The following is a 26,716-nucleotide window of genomic DNA, read 5'->3' on the forward strand; positions in this document are numbered from 1 at the left end:
AATTGTTTTTTTTATAGTGGATTTTTTCCGGCATGCTCAAGGCTAACCTTCAATAGATATAAGACTGATTGCTTGGGGGGAACTGTCTGGCCCGGGCAGTTCATTTCTCATATTAAGTTGTAAATGTGAATTTCACCGCAGGACCAAGGTAAGAAAGAATGTTTTACTTAAAATTTTACTGCAGGGTTAGAGGTCCAATAATTAAATGGAGTTAGAATAAAGTATTTTCTTTGGTAAATCCTCATTAGTACTATGATGTAAAGGTTGATATGGAAATCTTTATCAACATACCAGCGCACAGTAGTGCACAACCGACAAATGTCACGCATGCATCATGGGATTGTTTTCTTCCAGATACTCCAGAGATATAGTACTGTAGAATCCTAAATCAGCGTAAATATATCGAAACCTAGTCTAATGAAAACTTTGCATGCACTCGCATGAGAAACGCTTTGGCAGTTTCAAACACAACTATGTCTCCTCTTGAAAAACATTGCTACTAACATAATAACTAACATTCCGAATCCCCTATGCTTCCAAAACGGAGGTGACCATTGCAATACGATGTTTGGACAAACAAGCCCCTATTGTTTTGTAGATGCAATGATTAAAGGTGCAACCTCTGTTGCACAAAGCACAACGCACAACAAAAACAACAAACTGTCCCTTCAAGAATGCAACCCGATCAAAGATCACCGGCTTTTCAATGCGACCAAACTCCGGAGTTTTCCCTAGCGATGTTTCACTTTTTTGCCAAACTCTGAAGAGGTGTTGGGTCTATTGAGTCAGTGGAGCGTTGCACCTCGAGGCTGGGGCGAAGGCCGGGCGCAGGGCCCTGGCTGGTGCTGTCCTCCCCCTGCCGGTCTCGTCAGAACCGTTCAAGTAGGAGAGCTCTCTCAACTGCTCCTGCCTGATCTCGTCGTTGTAGTCCTGGGGGGAAGCAAACAACACATGTTACGCTTGAGAGGTAGCTTCCTCCTCCTTTCACAACAGATGCTCTCAAACACAGCGATATGACAGCACATTCAGACTCCCTAATAGCCACACGCTCTCGCGCGCACACACACACACACACACGCATGCAGATGCACACACTAGTTTTTGCACAGACACACACACACACTGGCACACACACGTTTTTGTACAAACTAACAAACATACGCACAGACGCGCGTAGACTAGAGCACGCACACGTACACACATCTGCACACACAGACACATTCATACACACGGTTACACACAATTGAACACAAGGACACATGCACACACACGTTTACACATATCTGTACACACACACACATGCAAACACGCATACACACATCTGCAGGAACATAAGCAGACATACATATGGTATCGCTGCAGGCTAAATATTCATTGATAAATGGTAAGTCAGTTATGGGTTGAGCGGGACGTTACTCATTTCCCCACCAAAATCGTTTTCGTTTTACTGTTTGGTTTCCACAAACAAATCGACAATTGCAGTTGGTGGATGAAGATGTACTTTTTAACACAAGACGTCTCTTTCTCCATCGCTCACAGCTAGCTTACCAAAGCGTATCACGTTGACTTTGAGACGGGCTCGAGGGAGACGAATTAGAAGCGAATGTATACCATCAACTCACGTAGGAGTGTGAGTTGATACATCAGAAATAAAAACAATCAAGAGAACCAATTTGCGTGATCCATTACTTCCAAATTGTCACGTCGTAAAGCATCTTCCGCTCATCCGTCAAACACACCAGCAGTTATGACACTGCAGGAGCACCGAGCGGATGAGGCAACATTTCAACGTCTCGTCGACGCCTGAACACGTAAACGGTTTCACTGCGGAGCACCAAAGCCATAGCCTGCTAAATGGGTTACCCTGAGGCGGCCAAGATGTTTAATACCATCAAAGCACATTGTGAGTAGAGCGTCGTGCCTGTTAATGCTACTACCAGTTTGAATGTCAACAAGAATATGTATTAAAGCACAAAGTTAAGCATTTTCCGCAAAGGTCAGCAGATTAAAGTGAGCCATCGACTAACGTTTACAAACATCAGACGTAAGCACTGATCTGAGATCCTTGGCTGCCTGACAGCATCAACTAAATGCATTTGGAAGGATGTTTTAAAAGCTGTGTGTCCCTTCTTACTTCAACCCTCCCTGATGACCACATTATCAGAGGAGCCAGTCTGCAATAAGGCTTTAGATCACTGTTGAACGCAGCCTCCTCAATTATTTAGTGTGGTGGTTCCAACACAAAGTATAGCCTGCAAACACATTGATAGGCCATGCATAATGACATGCATGCTCTATAGTTAACATGTTCACTGCAAACTACGAATTGATTATGCCAGACACAATTATACAATACTGGGACAGACCGCGTTCAACATCAAACAATACATGGGGATGTGTTCCAGTAAACTTTTAAAAGGGCCATGCATCATAAAAGAGGAAGCACTATATCATCTGTAGGGGGCAGGGTGGCGTGTAATTTCTATAGGTATTCCCGAGTTACCCGCCTGGGATATATAATCGACTCCCAGCCGAGAGGTACCGGGTTCGATCCCCAATTCACATTCCTGTAGGCATTCCACCTGCTCCCTTAATGACCTCTATCTGTATTCACTGTCAGCACTTTGGACGAAAGCGCCTGTCAAGGAACACTGTGATCGTAATAAACAGTTGATACATCTACAATCACATGGCCCTTCAGAGAAACTCCTTTTTTTTTTTTATCTCCCCCTGTTCGTTACATCTCTGTGTCGCGCTTGTAAAAAAAATAAAGAAATAAAAAAGCGGTACTCAAACCATCTAAGTCAGCCATTGGCTAGCTCCGAGGAGTTTCGTGGTAGCGTAGCATCTTGGACATATGTTGTCACTGCGGCGGTCCCACAGCGACAAAACGGTTGTGAACATCTGTCGCATTTTAGCTGATTTATTTTCCCGAGATGTGTTTGTTATGATTGCGGCACACAGTGCGTCTGAGCGTTATCGGTCTTGAGGCGACCATTGGGGAGTCCGTTCTAAAGCCTGCTGTCTTATTTTGTACCAAACTTTTGGTAAAGCAACCTTTGCCCGTCGATTTAATTAACTTTATCTAGCTACACAGGGAAATTAATTTGTCACACCCAAAGATGAACCACCTTTGGAAAATAAATAACGAGTGTTATCCCGTTGTGTTTATTCTCTTTTTTGTACACATAAGCGGCTGATTGAACGCGTTGTCAATATTTCAATGGGAAAGATGATAGAAGGACATTTGAATCTATTCAAAACGTCTTCTGGAGTTTAAAGACAGTGGCAGTGCCTTTAAATAGGAACGCTATGAGTTAATTAAAAGCAGCTCAAGCCAGGGAAAACGTTGCTATGTACAGAGGAATTAATAGATCTGTGTGTACATAGAAAGTGTGGCCGACAGCGGAGTTCAGACTGTATTGTAGCAGAGAGTAAGACTCCTCTTTCCACTTTCCATGAACTCAGGTTACTCAAGGTATTAATGGAGAACAGACAGAGGAGTCTTACCAGCTGCTACAATACAGTCCCCTTGCGCTTCAGTTCATGGAGATAGCAAGAATCCTTTTTCAATTCTCCATGAACTCAAGTTCACAGAGACAGTATTACAGGCAGCCGATAGTAAGACTTATTTTTCAATTCTCCATGAACTCAAGTTCACAGAGACAGTATCATACGAGATATTAAGACTTTTTCTCTCTTTTTTGGATACTCTTCAGCTGGAGCTAAACAGATACGGCTGGACTGTAATTAAGCTGAAAGTCGCGTTGAAATTAAGAGATTTGCTTTTATGTGATGATGATTAGACCATGAGATGTTAAGGTTGCATTGTGTAGGGATGAGCAATACAAGTGTTCTATCCACTCTAATTGGCTGTGTAACTGTGCGACGCAAACTAGCATAGCACGGTTGGCTGGCTGGCCTGACAGGAGGGGTTCTGGGAGTTTCGATAGGACGATTATTGTCAACAAAGAGAGAGGTACGGGCTGACCCGAAGTATTTATTGGTCGAATATATCAGTTATAAGATAGCTTTAATTGATACTTTTCATTAAAATAACTAACATTCAGCCTTGAATACAGGTATCTCCTGGTTATCTTAAGGTACGAGCTCATTTAAATTTAACACATCGTGACTTTAAACATTCTTCTTTTGAAATTGAAAAAATAAGGGGTATTTGGCTCCCTGCCGAAAGGTTGCCGGTTCGAACCCCAATGACCACATCCTTGATTAGTGAAGCCTAACCCCTACCTTCTCTGCATATATCTAAAAAAGATATTGCTTTAGGTGTTTTATCTTCATGCACGACTACGGTTACGCTTCCGTGGCCCAATAAGCAAAAGAGAGGCAAAAAATGTTTAGATGTAGAAAATTATATTTATATATTTAAGTTTTCTGAACTTCATAATTGTGTTGAGGCAGAACCCCTTTCTGAAGGCATGTCTGCCTTGTAAGGCTTAATTAATATTTACTGCTCAGGCACAGTTGAGTAAAAAATATGCAGATTATGCAGTGTTATAGCTTTCTTCGGGCCATAAATTGGAGAAATCCTGCTAGAGGCTCCATGCTGCACATTTAATTGTAGAATAAATTATAATTGTTACGCCAGCGAGGGCATCTGAAGCAGTACCAAGTCGATGATAATGTTTACGAGACTGGAAATAAGCAGATACTGCAAATAAACACGTTTTAGAATTTAAGGCTTGTACATTAGAATCAATCATGGGATCTTTTGTTGATAATACACCATATTCAGAGGACACAAGAGAGTTACAGTTCTATAAAATACAAAATCAGGCAAAATATACCGTAAGCTATGCTTTATGACGACTCTCATGTCTCGCATGAGAAACAATGTCTCCCCCAATAATGACAGCTCATTTCAAAATTAATGACTCAAAAATGAGAAAAATAACAATGGGAGGGAAATACATGATATAAATATAGCCGACCGGAACTGGAAGACAGTTAATGAGACTTACTGGCACTAGAAACTTCTTGATCTCGTCCAAGGCGCTGCTCATGCGAGTATAGGCTTCCCCGGGCGGGGCGAAGACCTCGATCAGGACGTGGAGATCGTTACTCAAATGGCCGTATTTAGCCTCGCCGCTTTTCCTCAGCTCCTCCTCCTGTTGTAATGAGAAAGAGACGAGATACAGAACAGAAAAATAAAACGCCGTTTTGGGGATTACGTCTTGCATGTGAGATCTAAACACTTTCTATCCAATTAAAATCGAATAGCCTTTTTCTACTGAAGACCTTCGACGTGGCCGAATGCAAACGGCCTTATTTGTAGACTTCGTAGATATATATAAGAAAAAAAAGAGTAGCAGCCACATAATGGTTATTCTCTGGGTTATTTTCGCAAAATTTAAACGTTATCTTATCTTTAGATAGAGTCGGCAAAAGACAATCAAAGTATTGCGCCTGAACACTGTCTGGAAGCCTTCGTTAACTCTCCCACACTTGGGTACTTTTCCATTATCGTCTGGTGCTCCTTCAAGCAATCAGGAGCCTAACTTGTTGGAGATGCTCCGTCGTGATGGCTGGGAGGATAAATCTGACAGTTGCCTGTTGAGTTACATTTCTTACACGCTGTGTTCAGAGGCAATATGCTCAGAGAGCCACGTTACGCGCTCATGAAAAGGTGAACTCAAATATGACAAACAAAGCATTTTCTAAAATGGTGTTTTTCATCTCACCGTAGATGCAATAACCTAAGCTATCGTTAGTGTGACTGCTCATTTATAAGACTGACAATGATCGCTCCGCACACTCTATGCGAGTCACCCTAATGAGTCAATTAGTTAGAAATACCAGAGAACTAATTAGCACGAGGGGGCCAGTGCAGCCGCCGATATTTGAAAGTTTTGCTCTAATGCAGTTGCTGAATTCTATAAAATGGATCGTCTGTGGGCTGAAAAACATTGTAGAAATTGATTCGCCCCACAGAAATTACCTTTAAATGTAAGTGCATTTTGATTGATTTTAAACAGTTGATGAAGCACCGTGGAGCCCAGTGAAGGCTTGCTTCCAGAGGATGGAGGAAGCACCAAAGTACAAAACAACTTTGAATCCGAACAAATCCATCTGTAAAACCCCACTGCCCATTATAACTGAGGTCGAAGACCAGCACTTCAAACCATGGCAGTGGGTGAGCTTCCTGCTGGGACAGCATTGCAGGAACCCAGAGAGATTCATGCTGGGATTGTGTGGCAGCAGCTCTGAGTGTCAGCCCCCCAGGCTAAAGTGGCCCGGCACACAGGTAGAAGACACAAGATTGCTTTTTTGGGTCTTGCTTTTTGAAAAGATAAATGGTTGGCACTGTGTGACACTCCATTTTGAGCAGTGTTGTGTGAAGTTTTTTCGCTGGGTGCTGCTGTCAAAATAGAACGCCATCAGAGATGTGTGTGTCTTTATTGACACACTTTCTTCTTTTCTTTTGGGGGGGTTGGGCCGGTGTTGACGCAGGCAGGCCCTTGCACCCACCGTCCCAGATGTGTGTGCGTCTGTCGGGACGGGTGGAAGGCGGTACGCTGAGCCACCATCATCTAAATAAAGCTGAGGCTGCACGTCCCGCATCAGCATCTGGGCCGGGATCCCTCGACATATGGGAGCCCGTGATTAGGGCAGCCTCGGAAGCGGGCCAGCGCCTTACCGCAACCGAGGACGACCCGAAGCCTCTGGATGAGCACGGGCCAGGGACAGTGTGTGTGTGGTGGGATACGTGACCCGAGGTAACAAGGCCTGTTGTGGAAGTGATTAAATAAAAATAACCGACTCGGGACACTATTCTTTTGTAGCGCATTACAGGAGAAACATGCTCACAAAGCAGTTCAGGTTCAGAACTCTCTCTCTCTTTCCGAACTAAAGTTTCAGAGCTGCGCACACACACAGCTGAGACTTTGATGGGTCTTGAGCAATAAGTTTTAAAGGATTAATTAATAAAGGACATTAATATTAGAACACATAATGTGAATGTGTCCATTACCAGACACGGAAGATTAACCTGCTTTGTCAGGCTGTCTTCACTTAGGGGTACTTCTGCTGATCGTATCAATACCACATGGGTGTAGCTGTCCACACGTGTTTGAGCTCTACAAAATCTAAGCTATCTGGGCTTGTGGATGAGAACACCTCTCTGGTGATTATCTGTGGGCGACCAGATAACAGAAGACAGGGCTTTTTCAGTGGACGGTCTTCTGTATCAGGCTCTCCTGGACAATGAGGAGGTGGACCCTGGAGTCGTTGAAAACATCAGTCCATCAACATCACCGGTTTCCCTTTGTTCCACCTCACCTCATCTCCAGACCCTTCGAGCCAACGATCAAAGCCCTTTCTCCTGCAATCTTTACTCCTTATGCGTTTAAAGCGTGGAGAAAATGAGTTCAGCGGCCTCTTCCGTGCCGCCTTCAACACGAGACAGTGGTCGACGTCTGGCCCCAACGTCCATCAGAACCCCCCCCCCTCGACCAATAGGGGCGCACCACTCATCCAGCCTGACTCGGATCTCCCCCCGGTCAATAACTGGAATGAGAGGCGGACAGAGGGGTGGAAATGGATACGTGCCGAGCCCGTGTTGACACGAAGGCCGTCACTCTGATCGCTCCGGCTGCATCCGGCGTATCCTCCGTGCAAGCGGATCTCACACCTGCCTCCGCCGGTTCCTCAGGGTCGATGCTCTTTGGCTGAGCGGGCGGCGTCCGTCTCTCGCCGGCTCGTTTCTCGTTTTTTGTTGCTCGAGGTGGGATTGTTCCGCTTAAAACAGGCGGATGCGTCACACGGCCTGAAGGACAACGCTGCCGCGCCCCCGGGCGGATGAAGGAGACGCGTGCTGGAAGCGTCGTCTCGTTGATTTGACGCGCTCTTCCTCCCCGACGACGCGACAAGCTCCTCGTGTCCTTTCAGATTGAATGACGGCTTCTTTTATTTTGCAGGTTCAATGTTATTCCACTTGTTTCAATGCACACACAGCATGGTCGGTGTCTGTGTCTCCCTCACATTAGCACAGCTTTCTAATTTGGGTAAAGATCATTAGATTGCATTTTTGCCCGAAAACTCCTCTGCACTCTCTAACTAGCTCGATTGTTGTGCCCTCGGGTGTGGATAAAAACATTGTTATGCTAATGGATTCACGGCGTATTGCACGGATAAGAATACGTTGGGGAGTATACATTGAATTATTATAGCTGAAGATAAAAAATATAATTGAAAATATTCTCGATAATGTATTCCCTTGTTGAAAAGCATCATATGGCATCCTCTTCTCTCTTCAAAAAACCACAGAAAGTTCTCTTCCCAAAAAGTGTACGTAAACATTTAAAAATGACTTATTATTTCCTACTCGGGGGGGGGGGGTCTTGAGGTTGACCCCATTCTATTGACCCAATTCAACCTGTATCACGACAGTTGGAACCGACATAGCCTGTCGTCACGCTTGTTCCCACGGTAACTAAAGGGCTTACAGGGCCAGCGCAGATTGTGTGAGGACACAGCTCTAAGGCGGCTCACAGGGGACACCAGGGTAAATAGCCCATGCTGTGTACATAATCCCTTTACTCTTAATCACAATTGGCCATATTTTTAAATATATACAGCAGCAATAATAATACAAGGGTCTTCTGAAATTTATCTGGGATGATAGGACTCGAATGATATGAAAACCAAGACGCTCGCGTCAATGAAATCAATGACAAATACAAATCATATGATCAACGTGATTGACAGTGTCTAACGCATTTTCTTGAAATAGATAACGAATAAGAATTGCAATGAAAAAGTGTCAAAACATAAACAGCTCAACCCATCCAGGTGTGTTTTTGTGACGGTCACGGTAAAGCATCAGTGGGAAGTACACCTCCACACACCCAGACGACTTGTGTTCCTTCATACCTTGCCTTTATCCCTCATTGAACCTTTGCCAAGAATGGACATCTTCGCCCCTGTCTCCTCTTGTAATCGCTTCATTGAATTTCCGCGGGGTCCCAGCAGCTTTCCGACGAAATTAAACTGTAACACAGGGGGGAAAGGACACAGACACAGACACACAGAGCCGGGGCTGTCAATAGCAATAGTTCTCTAATGGGTGGACAATGAACTGCACAGAGAAGATACAGTAAACCCCATCACCCCGGCTGTCTGTTATGTTTACGTGTATTGTTCGTCTACGATCGAAATTTCCACCCTTACTGACTAGTTAAATAAATCACTTTTAGTTATTATATTTATCCACTTATTATTCTTACTCATGTCCTGCTTTTTCTGTACCAAGTGCGATAAATAACGAACATACTTTACAACAACAAAAAAACATCTCCTCAGCATTTTAAAGACGGCTTAGCATACCAATTATTTGCCGGCCATTTTTCAATACTCCCCCCCCCCCCCCCCAATCCATTTTTAATACATTGAGATCCAACCCCCGTGAACCACACCCAGTCATACATCACCATTACACCGAGCAAAGCCCGACAGGGGGTGGGAAGGGAAGGCCAGAGGTACAGTATGACGTACGCCCCTCATCCACCACACGCCCTTGGATGCTATTGACAAGCCGGGTAATCCACGCTTTACATGCATGGACACAAAATAACACACCCATATTGTTTCCCCCAGGGTGTTATGGAGGAGGTCACGGCTGAGATAAACTATGAAATAATGAGTTTCTCCCTAATGGGAGTATGATATAACGCTACCCAGATGACAAAGGATTAGGAGGGTTATGGATGGAGACGCAGGGGATCTGTGGTTCCTGTTGTTAAAGGAAGAGAGGAAGCATACATCCAGACATCCACCCAAACATCGAGTATTTCACCAGACGAGCTGAAACTTGACACAATAAACAACATGGATATGTTTTCGACAGGGCTCGGGAAATGAATATGAACCCAGACCATGTAAGTAGTTTTGGATGAAAGCGCATGCAAAATTACTTCCGTTGAATTCAAGGTTAATTTGTGGAAAAAAAACACACAACCCCCTACAGCTTGTAAAGGGGAGCTCTTCTACTCTGGATACATATTTCTTTGATCAATGTAATTATCAACTTAACCTTTAGAGGTGTGTTAAGAGATTTCCCCCGGAATGGACCACCTCTGGAGGTGACCATTTGGTCCGTTTCCCCATTACACCCCTCATCTGTCCGGCCCTAACGCAACATTAACCTTTCAACCGTTCAGCCTCCTACCTCTGTACCGCCCTGCTCCTACGCCAGCTGTGCAGGCTCTGCAACTTGCCTTTTTACTTTCAAATGATGATGATGGGAAGGGTTGAGACTAAAAAAAGTGTGCCTCCTGCCCCACCGCAAAAAAAACAACAAGCTAAACATCCCAAGAACTCCCAGCGTCCTTGCCTCTCCACTCAGGCGTGTAAACAAGCCATTAGAGACCTTGCTGTTGTCTTTCTTCCCAGGGTTTCTTTTGAACGGGGGGAATATCTCGCTGCAGCTGGCGAGGAGTCTGAGAGCAGATGGCCCTCCTTGTGGCGGCTGCAGAGAGGAAACTCTCACCGGGCGGTAATAGGCGAAGAAGAAGGAGAAGGAGGGGGAGAAGGAGAGGGAGAAGGAGAGTGAGGAGGAGAAGGAGAGGGAGAATGAGAGGGAGAAGGAGAAGGAGAAGGAGATGGAGAGGGAGAAGGAGAGGGAGAAGGAGAGGGAGATGGAGGAGAAGAGGGAGAGGGAGAGGGATGAGAAGGAGAGGGAGAAGGAGAAGGAGAGGGAGAAGGAGGAGAAGGAGAGGGAGAAGGAGAGGGAGAAGAAGAAGGAGAGGGAGAAGGAGAGGAAGGAGAGGGAGAGGGAGAAGGAGAGGGAGAAGGAGAAGGAGAGGGAGAAGAAGAAGAAGAAGTGGCCTGTTTTCGTTACGCTAATGAATGTCTCACGGGGCGGTAATAGGCGAAGGAGAGGGAGAGGGAGAAGGAGAAGGAGAGGGAGGAGAAGAGGGAGAGGGAGAGGGAGGAGAAGGAGAAGGAGAGGGAGAAGGAGAGGGAGAAGAAGAAGAAGAAGTGGCCTGTTTTCGTTACGTTAATGAATGTCAGCGGTTGCTCTGCGGTGTGTAATTTAGCCTTCGTAAACGGAGACCAGGGTTCAGGACTTGGACTAGGTTTTGAGGCAGCGTCATCTCCGGTCTGCACACACGCTGATGTTAACCGCGCAGGTAGGAGACGAATGGTGCCGATGTGCCACTCTCCACGCTCAGAGAGGATTTTGCGCAGTAACACCCATTTAAAAGACAATCTAGCTCAATGGCCGCCAAAGAACATGGACTGCTCTGTGCTTTGCAAAAAGTACAAGCAAGTGGAGACTCTTTGAAGCTTTGCTGATTGAAATAAGGATGACGCTGACATTGAGATAAGTTATAACAGTCATGAGCACATTTCTCTCTTTTTATCTTTATTGAAGAAGCTTCTACACTTTTATCTTGTACGCCAGAAATTGTTATTTTCACTATTTTTTTCCAAAATTACTAAGGGGAAGCTGCTCAGGGTTTGTGCCAGAAACAAATCAGACATGAAGTGGGCGGGGTTTTGTTGTAACCCCGCCCCCTTTGACTTTATCCCCTCCCCTCTGAATTCCTGTGTGTTGCGTTCCTTCAGTTGCAAACAGAATGAAGGAGGATCTAATCACTGACATGGAGTTGGCTGTTGACTCTTGTCAGCCTGGTCACGTTCGGCGAATACCTGTTTAAAATGTATGGGTTATATTAGGGACTGCCTCAAGCTGTGCAAATAATATACGATTTATCGGAACAAGAAAGCAAAGTTATCCAGACAACCGTAATACTACTGACATTTTGTTAAATTAAAGTTAGTGCTTACAAAGTAATACCCTTTAATCAAGTTTCATTCCCTCGATGAGATCGCTGTGACCGAAGGACAGGATCAGGAAGTGACCTCAAGAAAAATAAAGATTTTGCAAGCTCTGGAACCCCCAAACAGTCTTCTGCAGTATTAAAACTCATCCCAGGGTGAAATTGTGTTAATGATGAGCTGAGTGTTCAGAGCCGCAGGTAATCAAATGAACTATGATATAATGGCTTAATGTCATGTTTAGGAAAATACTCACCTATACGATAAGCTAGTGTGTTAATACGTTCCACCTTACAAAGATACTGGGTTGTGATACTGGTACTGCTTGTATCCCTTATGAGGGATACAAGTTTACCTTTAGAAGTCACCTTCCGGACCAATCAGCCGCGACCAGGTTCACATCACACGCCCTCTTTACCTGGACAACCGTTAAGACCAAAGCACAGGGTTCTCGCAGTTCATTACAGATCCAGATTGATGGCGCCTCATCCTTACTTGTAGGTCACATGCAAAACAGGCTCGTGTCTCTTGAAGGAACACGCTACACGTGAAACGGATCACAAGCCACTGCATAAAACAAACACTAATATTTGATCTAATCTTTAGCGGAGCAGAACAGTCAACACTGCGGCTAAGAGAGAACCTGTCACTGTGAGAGAGAAAAGGCAACGTCGGTCCCACTTTCACATACAGAGGAACGAGTGGCACGGAAAGTAATAAATAAAGCGTCCGACGAGCCTCTTGACAACAGCGTGCAGGATTCTGTCTGAGGCCCAGCTGCTGGGCTGTGATCTCAGAGACACTTTGATTCCCTTCCAGTCACTCCACACGGCGATGTTTAAGCATGGCTCTTTATGCGTGTCGTTGTGCTGCTTGACGCCAGCAACACAGGGATCCGCGATTCAGAGTCAAATGATGGGTTTCGGTTGTTACCTAATTTGGATGATAAATCCGCGGTGAAGACACAGTGTGGTGGGTGGCCCCGATTTTAAATGCTGCGATTGAATAATAAACCTGATTGCTACGACTGATGTTCTACCACAGACTTCTTCGGGATAATTAGAACATCTGAGACGCAGAATGAACTGTGTTTTTTGTGTCTAATGGGTTTCTAGCCCATCAGGAAGTTGGGTGGATCAATAAAAGAACCCGAGATCCATTTTGTGCAAAAAAAAAACAACATCACATAAAACATTGTAATTATGAATATCTGGTATATACCATCACCATACCATAACACATTAAAACATCCTCTTCCCTTTGAATGAGGAACAGCAGGACGATAATAAATCCCTCCTCATACTTTTACAGAACATCTTCACTGTGTTCCGTGCTGGGCTCTGTAGACAAGGATGTTGTTTAACAAAATTAAATATTAAAACATCCTGTTGGAGACAAATCAATCAATACACACCATCAGCTAGACAGCATACCCTAGTGTCAACTAATTAGGAAAGACCATTACAAACATCCCATCCTGCAGCTGTATTTCTTTCCCTTTTTTAAATCACCTGCTGTAAGCTAAAGTTGCTAGCCAGCGCTTAAACCTTTGACATTCGATAATCGTTGACAAAGTTTCTTTTGTAGGCCCGAATCTACTGAAATCTCTTTCAAGGATTGCAGATGGTCCCATAAATCATTGCAACTGGTCGTTTTTCACCCAGGGTTGATAACATTTAATCTGTACTCTGCTCTGTCACTTAAACTGCGTTCCATCAGACAAAGCCACGCCCTTAACCGTGGGGCTCCAAGGGGAATCAACCGGGCCGGTGATGCTATCGCAAAGGATTTCGCCTTTCACGTTCATATTCTGCATAGGGGGCTGCTGTTGTATTCAGAGCTTATCTGAGGAAAAACACCTTTCCCTTCCCGTGATGGACCTGTTTTTCTTTGGGGACACGGGAGCGCTTTCTGTCTGGGATAATGGGTTTATTCTGTGGTTGGAGCACTAAAGCACTGTGTAAAGGTCACAAACCGACTCCAGGCAGATACTGGGGAAGAAGCCATGGGTTGGGCAAGATCATGTCTACACTTTAATTTGTAGCTGAGTTTTACAGGCTAGACACGGTGTTGCAAACGGTTTGTTTGCCGCGCGCTCTGGAAATAGGTGTCATTTTCCACAATGAATGTGTTTTTATAAACGTATTGCCTAACCCAATGAAAGGTGCGCTCTGTGTCTGGGTCTGAATTAATCGTACAGACGGGTGACAGCATGACACCGAAGGGAATGCTGCACCAGCTTTCATTTCAAGATCAAGCTAGGAATATGCGTACATACTATAGGCATCTGTGTGTGTGTGTGTGTGTCTCTGTGTGTGTGTGCGTGCGTTTGTGTGTCTGTGTATGCGCGCAAGTGTGATTGTACGCATGTGTGTATATGAGTGCGATTTTTAATTGGGCTTTGAATCTTGCAGGCCAGCTGACATAATCAACATGATGTAATCAAATAATCTCGACGCAACAAAAGCCATGCAGCACAGCAAGAAAAATCAAATTGGATTTTGAATGATGGTTGCCTGACAGCTCGCAGTGGCAACTGCCTTACAGAGAACGGCAAATGGACAGAATCAAGAAGGATGACGTGAGGAAGGGCCAGCATGGGGCTGTTCCATCTAACGTGTTTATCACAGCGTGCACTCTTAATTTGAAAAGCCAACAATTCCTTATTTAAAGTCAAGGACATTTCTGAGTCACTTGTTTCCACTGCTTCTGGTTTGATTGTCCGTATGTAAAAGTGGAGGGAATAGAACATTCCGCACCTAAAAAAGCAATTGCCCCTAGCCTCATGAGACCATCCAGATATGCAATTAATATAAGTATAGCCTTGGTCGGGCTGCAATTCATCTCCAAACGGCCTAACGTTTAAAAGAAACAAAAAACACTTTTTTTTTGCTATCTAGGCTTCGGCACTCCTTGCTTCTTCATCGACCATTACACCCCATCCACCCGCACTGATTGGTCCAATCACTTTTTAATTCACTTTCAACGGCAGACCAATCCGAACAGAATGGGAACGTGCGGGATCAGGATAGCAGAAGAGGCTACAGTGGCTTCCCTTGGTTACATTACATCTGGCCTCTGCCTTCAAAGCCCATCCATCGCACAGAATAAGAACACTAGCAGAGCCACACTGACACTTGGCTTAAGACCCCCAGGGCCATAACGCCCTCAGGGAACAATAACAAAGTAACTGTATTATCTATCCGACCATCTATAGTAAGAAGGAGGCAGCAGAGACAGAGGGTGGAAAATACACACATAACGAGAACAGCTGCACATATATTTAATATAGGGTCATACTTTTAAAGTGTAGACTGTTTAGAACGACTTTAAATTGCTTTACTATTTACTATGTACTCATTTAGCAGACACTCTCATCCAAAGTGACCTATAGTGAGTTCAGATAAATGCGATTAAGAAACCGCTAGGGTAGTTATCTTGCTATCTATGAGGCCTACAAGTAGGCTGTGGAAACTGGGGATCAAACCTGGAACGGTATGGCTTAACAGACTATAGTGGAAGATCCTGCCACTGAAAAAGAAAACTTGATGCTTGCTTTTCCGCAGAGCTGCAGACCAAGGCCAGAACCAATAAATAAATCCAATGAAAAGTATACTTGATATACACACATATATATATATATACAGTATATATATATATATATACTTCATACCTTATCATGCATACAATGCACTTTCCACTTCTGGCTGAAAACACCCTCTGTTCTGTTTCCGAGACTTGTCCCCCAAACCCCAGCTCTCTATCCTGCTGTTCCAGTTGCTTTGTCCCCCGAACCCATCCCCCTTCCCACTGATGTTTCCCTCTCGTGGATCAAAAGGCTTTCTCTCTCCAACGAAATGCACAATTAACGGTGAGCGGCCCCCGGCACAGCCTGCCGGTGCATTGTGGTCCACGCTGGCCCTCGGTTAGGGCCAGGCCTGCTGACTCGGCAACTGGGTCATTGTCGGACAACTTCTATAATTTCCCTTTGGATGGGACTGAGCTGCTTTATCTATCCCCTTTTATCTGTCTCGCCTGGCCGGCGCTGCGCTGTATGTAGCTCATTATGCAGACCGGGGAAAACAACCCATTTTAACGGGCGCTTTCCTTTCCTCTTTTTCTATACTATGTATATTTGTGTCTGCGTCTCAGCTCAGCGTTGTCTGCATTGATTTATGCCTCCACTGTTGTTCCTCCTCTCGGTGGAAGCGTTATTCGCCTGTCCGCAGTATGACAGTGTTTCCTGCGATGGAGACTGTACAGCGTGTTGCGTATCCCTCATGTACTCGCAGTGTGTGGCTACATCAATATGCATACGCATTAACTACCCTAGTGATGCACTGAATCGCCGTCATTAATAATGGCTATGAACAGATGTTGCGTGATCAAATATACATTGCTTCGCGGCTAAGGTTGCACGGGTTCGTTGAATGGGAGCAGGGGCTGGGTCTCTGTCGTATCTGAGGCTCTTTCACTTCGCGTCCCAATGCACCGGCATACACCGGGATGCTGCGAGCGCATCGGTTTTTAATTATGAACGTCTGCGGTCGGAAATGACGCGCAAGCCCTTGAGTGTAAGTGCCTATTGATCTCTGGCCCGGCCGCTGGTTGAGCAGACAGACAGCTCCTGCACAGCAACCCTGGAAGTCATGTTACGCGGAATATAGTGAATTATAATAATAACTATCGTTTAAATAGCATAATCAATAACAGCCTATTTTTTCAATAGCACAAGTCGACGAACTACTGTAATGTATGAACTAATGACTATTTTACCATACAGCGAGGGTTTCCATGGAAACAGTTTGACATTTTGGTTCGAAGTGTTGGGTGCCAGCCGTTGTGACGGGCTGGCTGAGTTCTGCGGGGGAGTTCTCTCCATGCAGATGTAGATTAAAACCCGGGCCAGATGGAGCACAGCACTGGAGCTCAGCGATGCCAAGGTTGGTGGTAGAATCTGGATGCTAATGACCTGAGAAAACACTCAGGCCGACCCTTCTGCATAATAGCCTCGCTACACTGGGTTTTCTCCGACATGACTTTTTGTTATCCGATCGCGCCAGGACGCGTTAACATTAAGTGCGGACACTCCGAAATCTGATTTTATTTTCACTTTGTGCTCGGATACGCAGCAAGGTCGCCTTCAGACACGAGGAGGTCTGAATCGCGGTCTGATGAAATCCCCTCGCATTTATACGGCGTCGCCTTCGGGAAAAACCTGTGGTGAGGTGGAGGGAGAGGGGAGGCAAGAGCCAACTGAAAAAACTACAAAACAGAATTTGCTAACGGCAGTTTTAATCTCCGGAGACAAATTGCATTGCGTTAATTACTTTTATTTAAATGCCCTTATTAAAGCCCTGGTTTTAATCAGGGCCACATTTGAAAACAAATATTGCATCATGACCTTCCACAGATTTAATTTTCACATCCACCTCACAACTTTTACCTTTCAGTTCTTATTCGTCTTCTTGTCAAGTTGTTTGGTTTTATTAAGATGCCGCTGGTCAACCAATCAGATGTGGGAACAAACAAGCACCTCCCACACACACTTGGAGGTGTCCACCCCCTCACGGCTAGCGCCGGTGCGCGGAGATGTCCCGCTCCGACATTCGGAGACTCGACGTCAAATGTATGTTTTAAATGAAACTAACTTTAACCGGTAACGTCAGCTATTCTCTCCTGAACGATGGATGCAGACTTTCTGAAGACTGTCGCTTTCGACACTACAAATACATATGCACAAATCCAGATCCAATCGCAAAAGATCAGATCACAAAAGAAAGATGGATGGATGGATGGATGGATGGATGGATGCATGGAAAGGTATTAATGGATGGACACAATGCTAGGTAGATGGATAGATAGATAAATATAGCCAGGTAGGTAGGTGGGTAGGTAGGTGGGTAGGAAGGTGGGTAGGAAGTTGGGTAAGAAGGTGGGTAGGTAGACGTATGGTTTATTTAAACAAACCATAGAGAATTAAAACGGTTGCTAATTACTTTGATATAGTGTGTCTTGCTATTTCCAAAGGTTATGCTCAATTTATTAACATTCACAGAGGAACTGGCCTGTATGTGTGTGTGTGGGTGTGTGTGTGTGTGTGTGTGTTGTGTCTGTGTGCATGTGCGTGCGCGTGTGCGTGTCCCTGCGTATGTGTGCCAATGATTTAAGTAACCCTTGGCACCGGGTTCGAACGGATGACCTTTCCATTACGCGACTATCACTCTACGTGATAAGCTTATTAAAAAGTGTTTGTGACACCAAATAATGAAACATGATGAGGCCCCACCTGGATACCTGACAGCAGGGACGACCGGAGATACACTAAGCACACCAAGCGTCAAAGCTGTGTAAATTAGTATGTGTAATATTAATATGTCTAAGGCTTGTCGTTAATATACTCTATGGGTGCTGTGTGGACCTTTCGGAAACTTTTTTAATTGAATGGTGGAGGTCAGGTGTGTGTGTGTGTGTGTGCGTGTGTGTGTGTGTGTGTGTGTGTGTGTGGGGGTGTGTGTGTGTGTGTGTGTGTGTGTGTGTGTGTGGGGGTGTGTTTGTGCATGTGTGTGTGTATGGGTGTGTATGTGTGTGTGTCTGTGTCTGCATGTGTGTGTGTGTGTGCGTGTGTGCATGCGTGTGTGTGTGTGTGTCTGCATGTGGGTGTGTACGTGTATGGGTGTCTGCATGTGTGTGTGTGCGTGTGTGTGTGTACGTGTGTGTGTGTGTGTGTGTGTGTGTGTGAGGAGGAGGAGCCCCTGGAGACTTGCATCACCCCTAAATGACTTCCTCGTATCCGAGAACTCAAAAGTTAGAAGTTGTGAAAGTTATATCGTACAACTTGTCCATATTAGGAAGTGGGACTTAAGTTGAGTCACATAATTATTATTTAAACTGTGAAACAAACAATCCGTCACACCGGGTAGATTGTGGGGGAAATATGGAAATAGGTAATGGTTGGGTGAGAATTGCTTGACATTTGAAAGCGGGTAATAACTATTGGTATATACAATTCACGTAGCAACATCAAACGGTTAGTATATTTGGTACCAGCTCAAAGGATATTCCATATTCATAATCATGAATTTATTATAAACCGAAAACAAATAAAACAAAACTTTTTGACTGGAAGTATCAATTTAAGGTCTTTGAAAACTAGGTCTGTATGAAAGACACACAAGCGCATAAACAAACAAAGACACATACACAGACACACACAAACAAACATATACACATACACACACAGCGAAGGACAAAGAGTGTGAGAGAGAGAGAGAGAGAGAGAGAGAGAGAGAGAGAGAGAGAGAGAGAGAGAGAGAGAGAGAGAGAGAGAGAGAGAGAGAGAGAGAGAGAGAGAGAGAGAGAGAGAGAGAGAGAGAGAGAGAGAGAGAGAGAGAGAGAGAGAGAGAGAGAGAGCAAGCATGTATTGAGTTGTAGTTAAACAAATTACTCCTCCTTTTGTTGTTTTGCCATAGGCTGAGTTTTGTGTGTGTGTGTGTGTGTGTGTGTGTGTGTGTGTGTGTGTGTGTGTGTGTGTGTGTGTGTCTGCATGTGGGTGTGTACGTGTATGGGTGTCTGCATGTGTGTGTGTGCGCGTGTGTGTGTACGTGTGTGTGTGTGTGTGCAAGTGTGTGTGTGTGTGTGTGTGAGGAGGAGGAGCCCCTGGAGACTTGCATCACCCCTAAATGACTTCCTCGTATCCGAGAACTCAAAAGTTAGAAGTTGTGAAAGTTATATCGTACAACTTGTCCATATTAGGAAGTGGGACTTAAGTTGAGTCACATAATTATTATTTAAACTGTGAAACAAACAATCCGTCACACCGGGTAGATTGTGGGGGAAATATGGAAATAGGTAATGGTTGGGTGAGAATTGCTTGACATTTGAAAGCGGGTAATAACTATTGGTATATACAATTCACGTAGCAACATCAAACGGTTAGTATATTTGGTACCAGCTCAAAGGATATTCCATATTCATAATCATGAATTTATTATAAACCGAAAACAAATAAAACAAAACTTTTTGACTGGAAGTATCAATTTAAGGTCTTTGAAAACTAGGTCTGTATGAAAGACACACAAGCGCATAAACAAACAAAGACACATACACAGACACACACAAACACACACAAACAAACATATACACATACACACACAGCGAAGGACAAAGAGTGAGAGAGAGAGAGAGAGAGAGAGAGAGAGAGAGAGAGAGAGAGAGAGAGAGAGAGAGAGAGAGAGAGAGAGAGAGAGAGAGAGAGAGAGAGAGAGAGAGAGAGAGAGAGAGAGAGAGCATGTATTGAGTTGTAGGAAAACAAATTACTCCTCCTTTTGTTGTTTTGCCATAGGCTGAGTTTTGTGTGTGTGTGTGTGTGTGTGTGTGTGTGTGTGTGTGTGTGTGTGTGTGTGTGTGTGTGTGTGTGTGTGTGGTGTGTCCTACCTTTGGGTACTGTAGGACAGGAATGAGGACTCTTTCGCACAGCTTGATGTTTTTATTGCTGATGATGTCGAGATATTTCTTCACCTCTTCCTGTTTTTTCCCGCCGTCATCATCCTCGTGCTTTTCAATTTCTGAAGGTAAACACAATGATAAAAGGCTCAAAATCACTGCTTTAATTTACATTTAGATAGATGCTAAAATATACAGGCATGGAGAGGTGGGGTCAATAAACAGAATTGACAGCGCTTTGAAGGGAACATTGTCATGGCGATGGTGGCTCTGCGACAACGAAACAACAATGATGGAATTTGCATTCCCGGTCATTTTCATTTTTCTTCGCCTTTTATTCTCGAAATGTAGATGTATTGCAATAATAACCCGGTCGCTAAACAGGATACTGCGCCCATGTCGCCCAATAAAAAGTACATTCCGGTTCACACTGCGGAAACTTGCTAAACTTTATGGAAACGTTTTTATTGGAGTAAAGTATGCCTCCGAGCTATTTGGCCTTCGACGGTACTCTGTGAATCTTAATCTGGAAATTATTATACAGTTCACCATTCGAGTTTACCTTGACATGTACTCACTAAAGCATTCATGTCCCCTGGCCCTCTCCTCTATACGTCTGCCACTGCTACAATTCAAAGTATTTCTCGGTCAAGATGCGATACGATGTATTTTATCGATCCCAGAAGGGAATCAGGGAGTCCCAGCAGACACGGCGCAGTGCAGCACGTTTAGTGACGAGAAATACCAAAACACGTCCAATAATCCAGTGAAAAATAATCGGATGATTGTATTGATATTCTATTTGCTCACTGACTTATTATGAGACTTCCTGATAAAAGGAAAGTTAAATACAAACTAAAACACTGATCATCACAGCTCACATTGCTTTACATTGTCTCTAGCATAAAGGACTGGCCTTACACAGCCCTCTTATCGTCTGATTTGCTTGAGCTGAGAACATTACTTAAATCGGATCACCTTGTCTCCACTTTTCTGCTAGTGTGCTGATGCTGGTGGAAAGTACAAAAATCAAAATTTAAAAACATCTTGCAGTGCCACGGAACATTTCATTTGACTTTAATGAAGTCAGTGCCGCATCGTCTATTTAGAGCTTAAATTGGTGTTTGTTAGCGAGTGGTTACTACCTGAGAAGATAGAGTTGCTACATGTTGTAACTGTGGGGAAATATACACAATATGTTCTGGGATGGGGTTTGGTTTGTCTCTAAGATGTTGCGCTGAGAAGGACTAAATAAGCACAACACAGAAGTACAAATGCCTCTGGGTCTTGGCTTTTCCCAGGAAAATTCTCTAAATATTCCCAAGAAGACTTTCTTAAGCTTTTGGTAAACTGTTTGTTGTTATTCTCTCGGGCCTGCTTAGAGCGTTCTCTGACTGTTTGTTTGCTGGACCTTCCCCAGATACTTATATAGTTTAGAAAATATTTCTTGAATATTGCTCATTTTTGTGTGTGTTTTGCTGCATTTCGGAAAAAGGAAAATATAAATCAGGTTAGAGTGAATCTAAAAGGCTTCTGTGGGTGGGATGCATAAATATTTATCCTGTTTTGCGAATTTATCATGCAGTGCACAACGAAAGCCCTTTGTCAGATAAATTACATCTGTAGTGTCTGACCAGAGCAGTTAGGCCAGAGCTGCAGTGCTCCACTCAGACATCCAGCTCTCATGCACACATTAAAGAGCATTATTCTATCAGTGCCATCTTATTTATCAAGCTTTCAAGTCAAGGCTTATCTTCCACTTCTAGACACTGAAATACTTTCCTTCTTGATGCCAGTGGTGTACATTTTAAATCCCAATCTCTATTCAGTGAATTCTGAACTTTAATTTTGCTTCTATTTAATGAAACGGTACAATAGCATGTAAATAGTGTATGTTCATATAACATACAACAAACACCTCGCGTCCCCATAGTATAGCGTAGATCACCGCTGCCCAAATCATGTAACCATTTGGTGGCTGTCTGTAAATATTATTCATTCATTCTACGAAAAGCTATATTATCTACCCTAGCACCCAGCAGCTGTCTGCAGCTACCTCCTTTTCTAGAAAAGCAACCCAGAAATCCTTGCTTGGGTCGAGGTTGAGATGGGGCTGTATCAGGGTTGTATCATGGAACTCGATGCTTCCACATGGCGGGCTCAATCTTCTGTTCATACTGTGGAATTCTTTTGGTCTGATCATTTCTGAATAACATTTTTGGAATGTACCCGAATGCTCTTGGACTTTACTCCAAATATCTGACGCCCTTTTTTTCCGGCAATTTTGCTTATTTGAAAATGACCCTGGCAACCCTGCAAAACTGTTGCCAAAAAGCACGATAATGAATGCTAGCTTTAGTATTAGCAGCTCCTGCCCCAAAAATAGAATCAGCCATTTGTGTTTTTGGCAATAACATTAGCATACACGGAAACGGCCTCTAGCTTGTAGACAGCATGAAACAAATGGGCTGGTGAATACAATAAAAAACAGCTTATTCTGAATAACATGTAGCCGTTAGCAGAGAAACAAACTTGTTTCTTTATTTGTTTTGTTTTTTTGTGCCTCTATTCACGCTAAGGAACGCATCTGCTACTACAATTGTGTACTGAAAAACAGTTGATGTTGAGACTGAAGTAAAAAAAACATTTTGCTTTCTTTTTGAATAGCTACACTGGTGGTGGACCTTTGAGCAATTATATGAATATATGAATGTTTCTAGAAATCTTAAAAACCTGGCCCCATCATTGGTTTAATAGAAACAATATGCTTGTATTGTATTGAGGAAGGCAGAGCCTGCGTTGGAAACAAGTGATTAGGAGAGAAACCACCAGACAATAAAGTGGTGCGGAATAAAAATGTCAAGCAGCATATGCTTGCATTGCTCTTAAGCTTATTAAGTCAAGCCTAGAGACATGCTATCTAATTATTTATTCATAGCAAAACTGATGTCGGAATAACAGTTGGTTTGATTTCCCATTGTCTCAATCTATTTTATCGTGCGGATATGAAAAAGATATACACATCTTGCTGTAAAACGAATTATGCACTGGAAGAACAAAATATATGTATTTTCTTTCGATAAAAGCCAGCATTGCTTACTTTGTTTTATTAAAATACACTATGAAATAACCGTTCAGATGCTTAATGGTTATTCACTGAGAAGGTAAAGTGTAATGGCGTTTACACGGGTCCGCCATAACTTCCCCTTTAAAGTCGCCCCATTAATGTTATGGTTTTCATTCAAGATCAAATAAATAACCTATCATGAACACAATTACTGTCCCCAAAGTAAGATGTACTATGTTATAACCACCTGACTTCCTAAACCTTTTGTTTGGACCTTGCCTTCAAAAAAAGGTGTTTGCGGTTCATTGGTTCAGTTACTTTCCCTTGAATTGATTAATGTCAAGGGTACAAGCAATATCCCATCCCACACATGCCATCCCAATTAGTTTACTGAATAAATAAACCCCTTCAAACACACACGGCCCATAATTCGATTTGGCCCTGGATAACGGCGTTTTCCATCGTGCTTATACTCCATAGGATCTCTGACTGTGATAGCATATGCTCACAGTTCAGAGGATTCACCTAAAAAAAAAACGGTTAGACTATATCTGGCAAGCCCCCCCATGAAAAACTTCAAACATGTTTGAGTGCAACTTTTCGTAACTCAACTACATCGGTCATTGGGAGCTGCCTGGTGAGGTTGGGAGACATGCTGGTGAGTGTTGTGTAGCTGACAGATGTCATCACAGCGGGAATAACTGGGGCCACACCGCCTCTCAGAACATAATTAAGTCTGAGGAAAAAATTGCCGGTAATTCGACATATGCCGCATGCAGCCTGGTTTCTCCAATGATTTCTATATTCCGGGGCCGGGGAGAAAAGGTATTCAGCCACTGAACATGTATGTATATACCACTACTGCTGTTGTTTGTTCATTCAGCTCTTGAATGCAGACGGACTGTGATTTTCTTAATGGAGGCGGAGGTGAAGAGACTTCTTGCTCACGGATGTGAAACCTTGGATATTAAATAGGCTTTGAACCAAGAACCTTTCAGCTTGGAGTCTAGCACCCTAAACACTTGACTATCTATCCTATATACTGTATATTCGCCGCTTATATCTCCCCGTCTCTCTTTGTAGGGACCTGATAATTTATTTAGCAATATAAAACAACATAGGAACAATGAAGGGCAACAATGAAGGGCAGACCGATTCACCCTTTTTCTGCAAAAAACAAAAGAGGTTTGCTTTTATTGCTAATGGATTAATTAAGAATGATTTTATAGAAAGCTAATTTAAGTTCAAGGACATAATGATTTTTAATATTGAAAAAGTGGTATGACAGTGATTGACTTTCTGCCTTTTGTCCAATAAAATTTGTAATTAACTCATTGTCAGATCACTGTATTATGAAAATGAATGGCAGACAGGACTGTTTCTATGATTAACTTAGTGACCCGATGCTTAACCTATCCTTATCTTAGTTGAATGCAATACCCCTGGCTGTCCCCCACAATAAAACTGATGGCTTTCATCAGTTCTTTTTGGACTTTCGCCGGAAATGACTTTTGATGTTTTAACAAAAAAAAGAATGAACCCAGGGCAACTGACATTTTTTGTGTTAAATTGGATTTTCTTTAAAAGAGAGAGAAAAAACAACCCTTGGGGTCAGACTCTAATGTTTTTATTCTTAAATGAGTCATTGGTTTGAGGAAGGGTGAAGTGGGTATAGACTGTCTGACAGTCTGTGCCACAGGCCTGGTTTAAGCCTGTTTAGGTCATTCACCCCTTTTCCCACACACACACACACACACACACACAACACACACACACACACACACACACACACACACACTACACACCACACACACACACACACACACACACACACACACACACACACACACACACACACACACACACACACACACACACACACACACACACACACACACACACACAAACAGCTTGCTCGCTTGCCCGCTGCCAACACACTCACCTCAACACAGACACACACACACACACACACACACACACACACACACACACACACACACACACACACACACACACACACACACACACACACACATACACAACACACACTCACATACACCACACCACACACACACACACACGGTGTCACTTGTCATCTTGTCCTCAAAGGTACAGCTCGGATGCTGGGTTGCTGGTGAGTTACCATAGTAACCAGGGAAAGTTATTTCGGCACGATAACTTCAACCCAGATTGAATACACAGAGGCTCGCTCGCATTGTGCTACAAATTTTCCCCATTAACTCTCATCGCAAAAACAAGTTCAACTCAGGTCCAGACCCAGGAAGGTGTACAGGCAGGGGCCAATCCCCCCAGCCTAACCCATTCAGACAGCTGTGGACCACGAAGGCGACACTAGGCCCTGGTTCGCATTCTGGGACGTTCTCCTTGTGAACTTTGGTTTTCTAATCAAAGCCTCCTAATTGCTAAATGGTTTCTGGGCCCAAACATGAGTTATGACAAAGCCGTGCAATTTATAAGCTGTGAGTTACTAATACTTTGAAATGAGATTATGCATTGTCTGGGATTCCACATGATGGCTGCTGCATGGAAGCCCTGCTATAGATGGTTCACTTTATTTGTCTGGAGGGCACAGAAGAAAGGCAATACTTTTATATGAGTTTTTTCGATTTTTCATGCCAAGCAAAATTATAAATAAATGATTCTACCTGATTGTTTATGCTACTGCATCCGTTAAAGGTTATTTCTAAAATATTTTCCAATGCGCACTGAATAGTTAATGCTAAAACCATCATCACGCTCCCATTATTGTTATTGATTGAACAAGAATGAAGGGAGAAGAATGCTTTCATGAACAGAAATGTCAGTTGAAAAAGGCATTCCTCAGTCAACGTTTTTGAATACCTGTTTTGTTGACAGACATTATTTGTCCTTTACATTGCATCATTACATGATGTACGGTCTATGAGGGAATTAAAAGTTCTGTCATTCTTGTCTTTGTGAAATCTCATTTTGTTCTCCATACATTTCACACACATTTTCAAACACTCATCATAATGATATCCATAACATAACCTGAGAACCCCATCCCCTGTTATTTGATCTAACGCAATTATATTTAACTTTGAGACATTATCACAAAAACCTAATTCAAAAACAACCCAATAAATCCTGATCCTATAATTGTATAATTGTAGAAAACACAAACAACATTCAGGATTACAACACACACCACATGTACACTTTTACACACACACACACACACACACACACACACACACCACACACACACACACACACACACACACACACACACACACACACACACACACACACACACACACACACACACACACACACACACACACACACACACACAGTGTATGTGCAGAACACCCGTAAAGAATATATAGACAACTCAGACTCGATCCTCTGAGGAACTTT

The 26,716-nt window shown here is 43.5% G+C and overlaps 1 protein-coding gene across 3 annotated transcripts in view; it reads right to left on the bottom strand.

The window, feature by feature from the left end:
- The window catches only part of khdrbs2 (KH domain containing, RNA binding, signal transduction associated 2), a 55,517-nt gene that overhangs the window by 21,038 nt on the left and 7,763 nt on the right, over nt 1-26,716 (bottom strand). For all 3 annotated transcript variants that reach the window (XR_009529254.1, XR_009529255.1, XM_060073081.1), the window contains exons 2-5: nt 20,239-20,369; nt 8,893-9,009; nt 4,983-5,129; nt 803-930 (exon numbers count right to left, since the gene is read on the bottom strand). Coding sequence is in view for 1 of the 3 variants with exons in the window: in XM_060073081.1 (XP_059929064.1) it covers nt 803-930; nt 4,983-5,129; nt 8,893-9,009; nt 20,239-20,369 (523 nt within the window). In the remaining 2 variants the exon portion in view is untranslated. The remainder of the gene's footprint in view (nt 1-802; nt 931-4,982; nt 5,130-8,892; nt 9,010-20,238; nt 20,370-26,716) is intronic.

The sequence above is a fragment of the Gadus macrocephalus genome, chromosome 15 (genome assembly GCF_031168955.1).
Source record: "Gadus macrocephalus chromosome 15, ASM3116895v1".
Taxonomy (NCBI): Eukaryota; Metazoa; Chordata; class Actinopteri; order Gadiformes; family Gadidae; genus Gadus; species Gadus macrocephalus.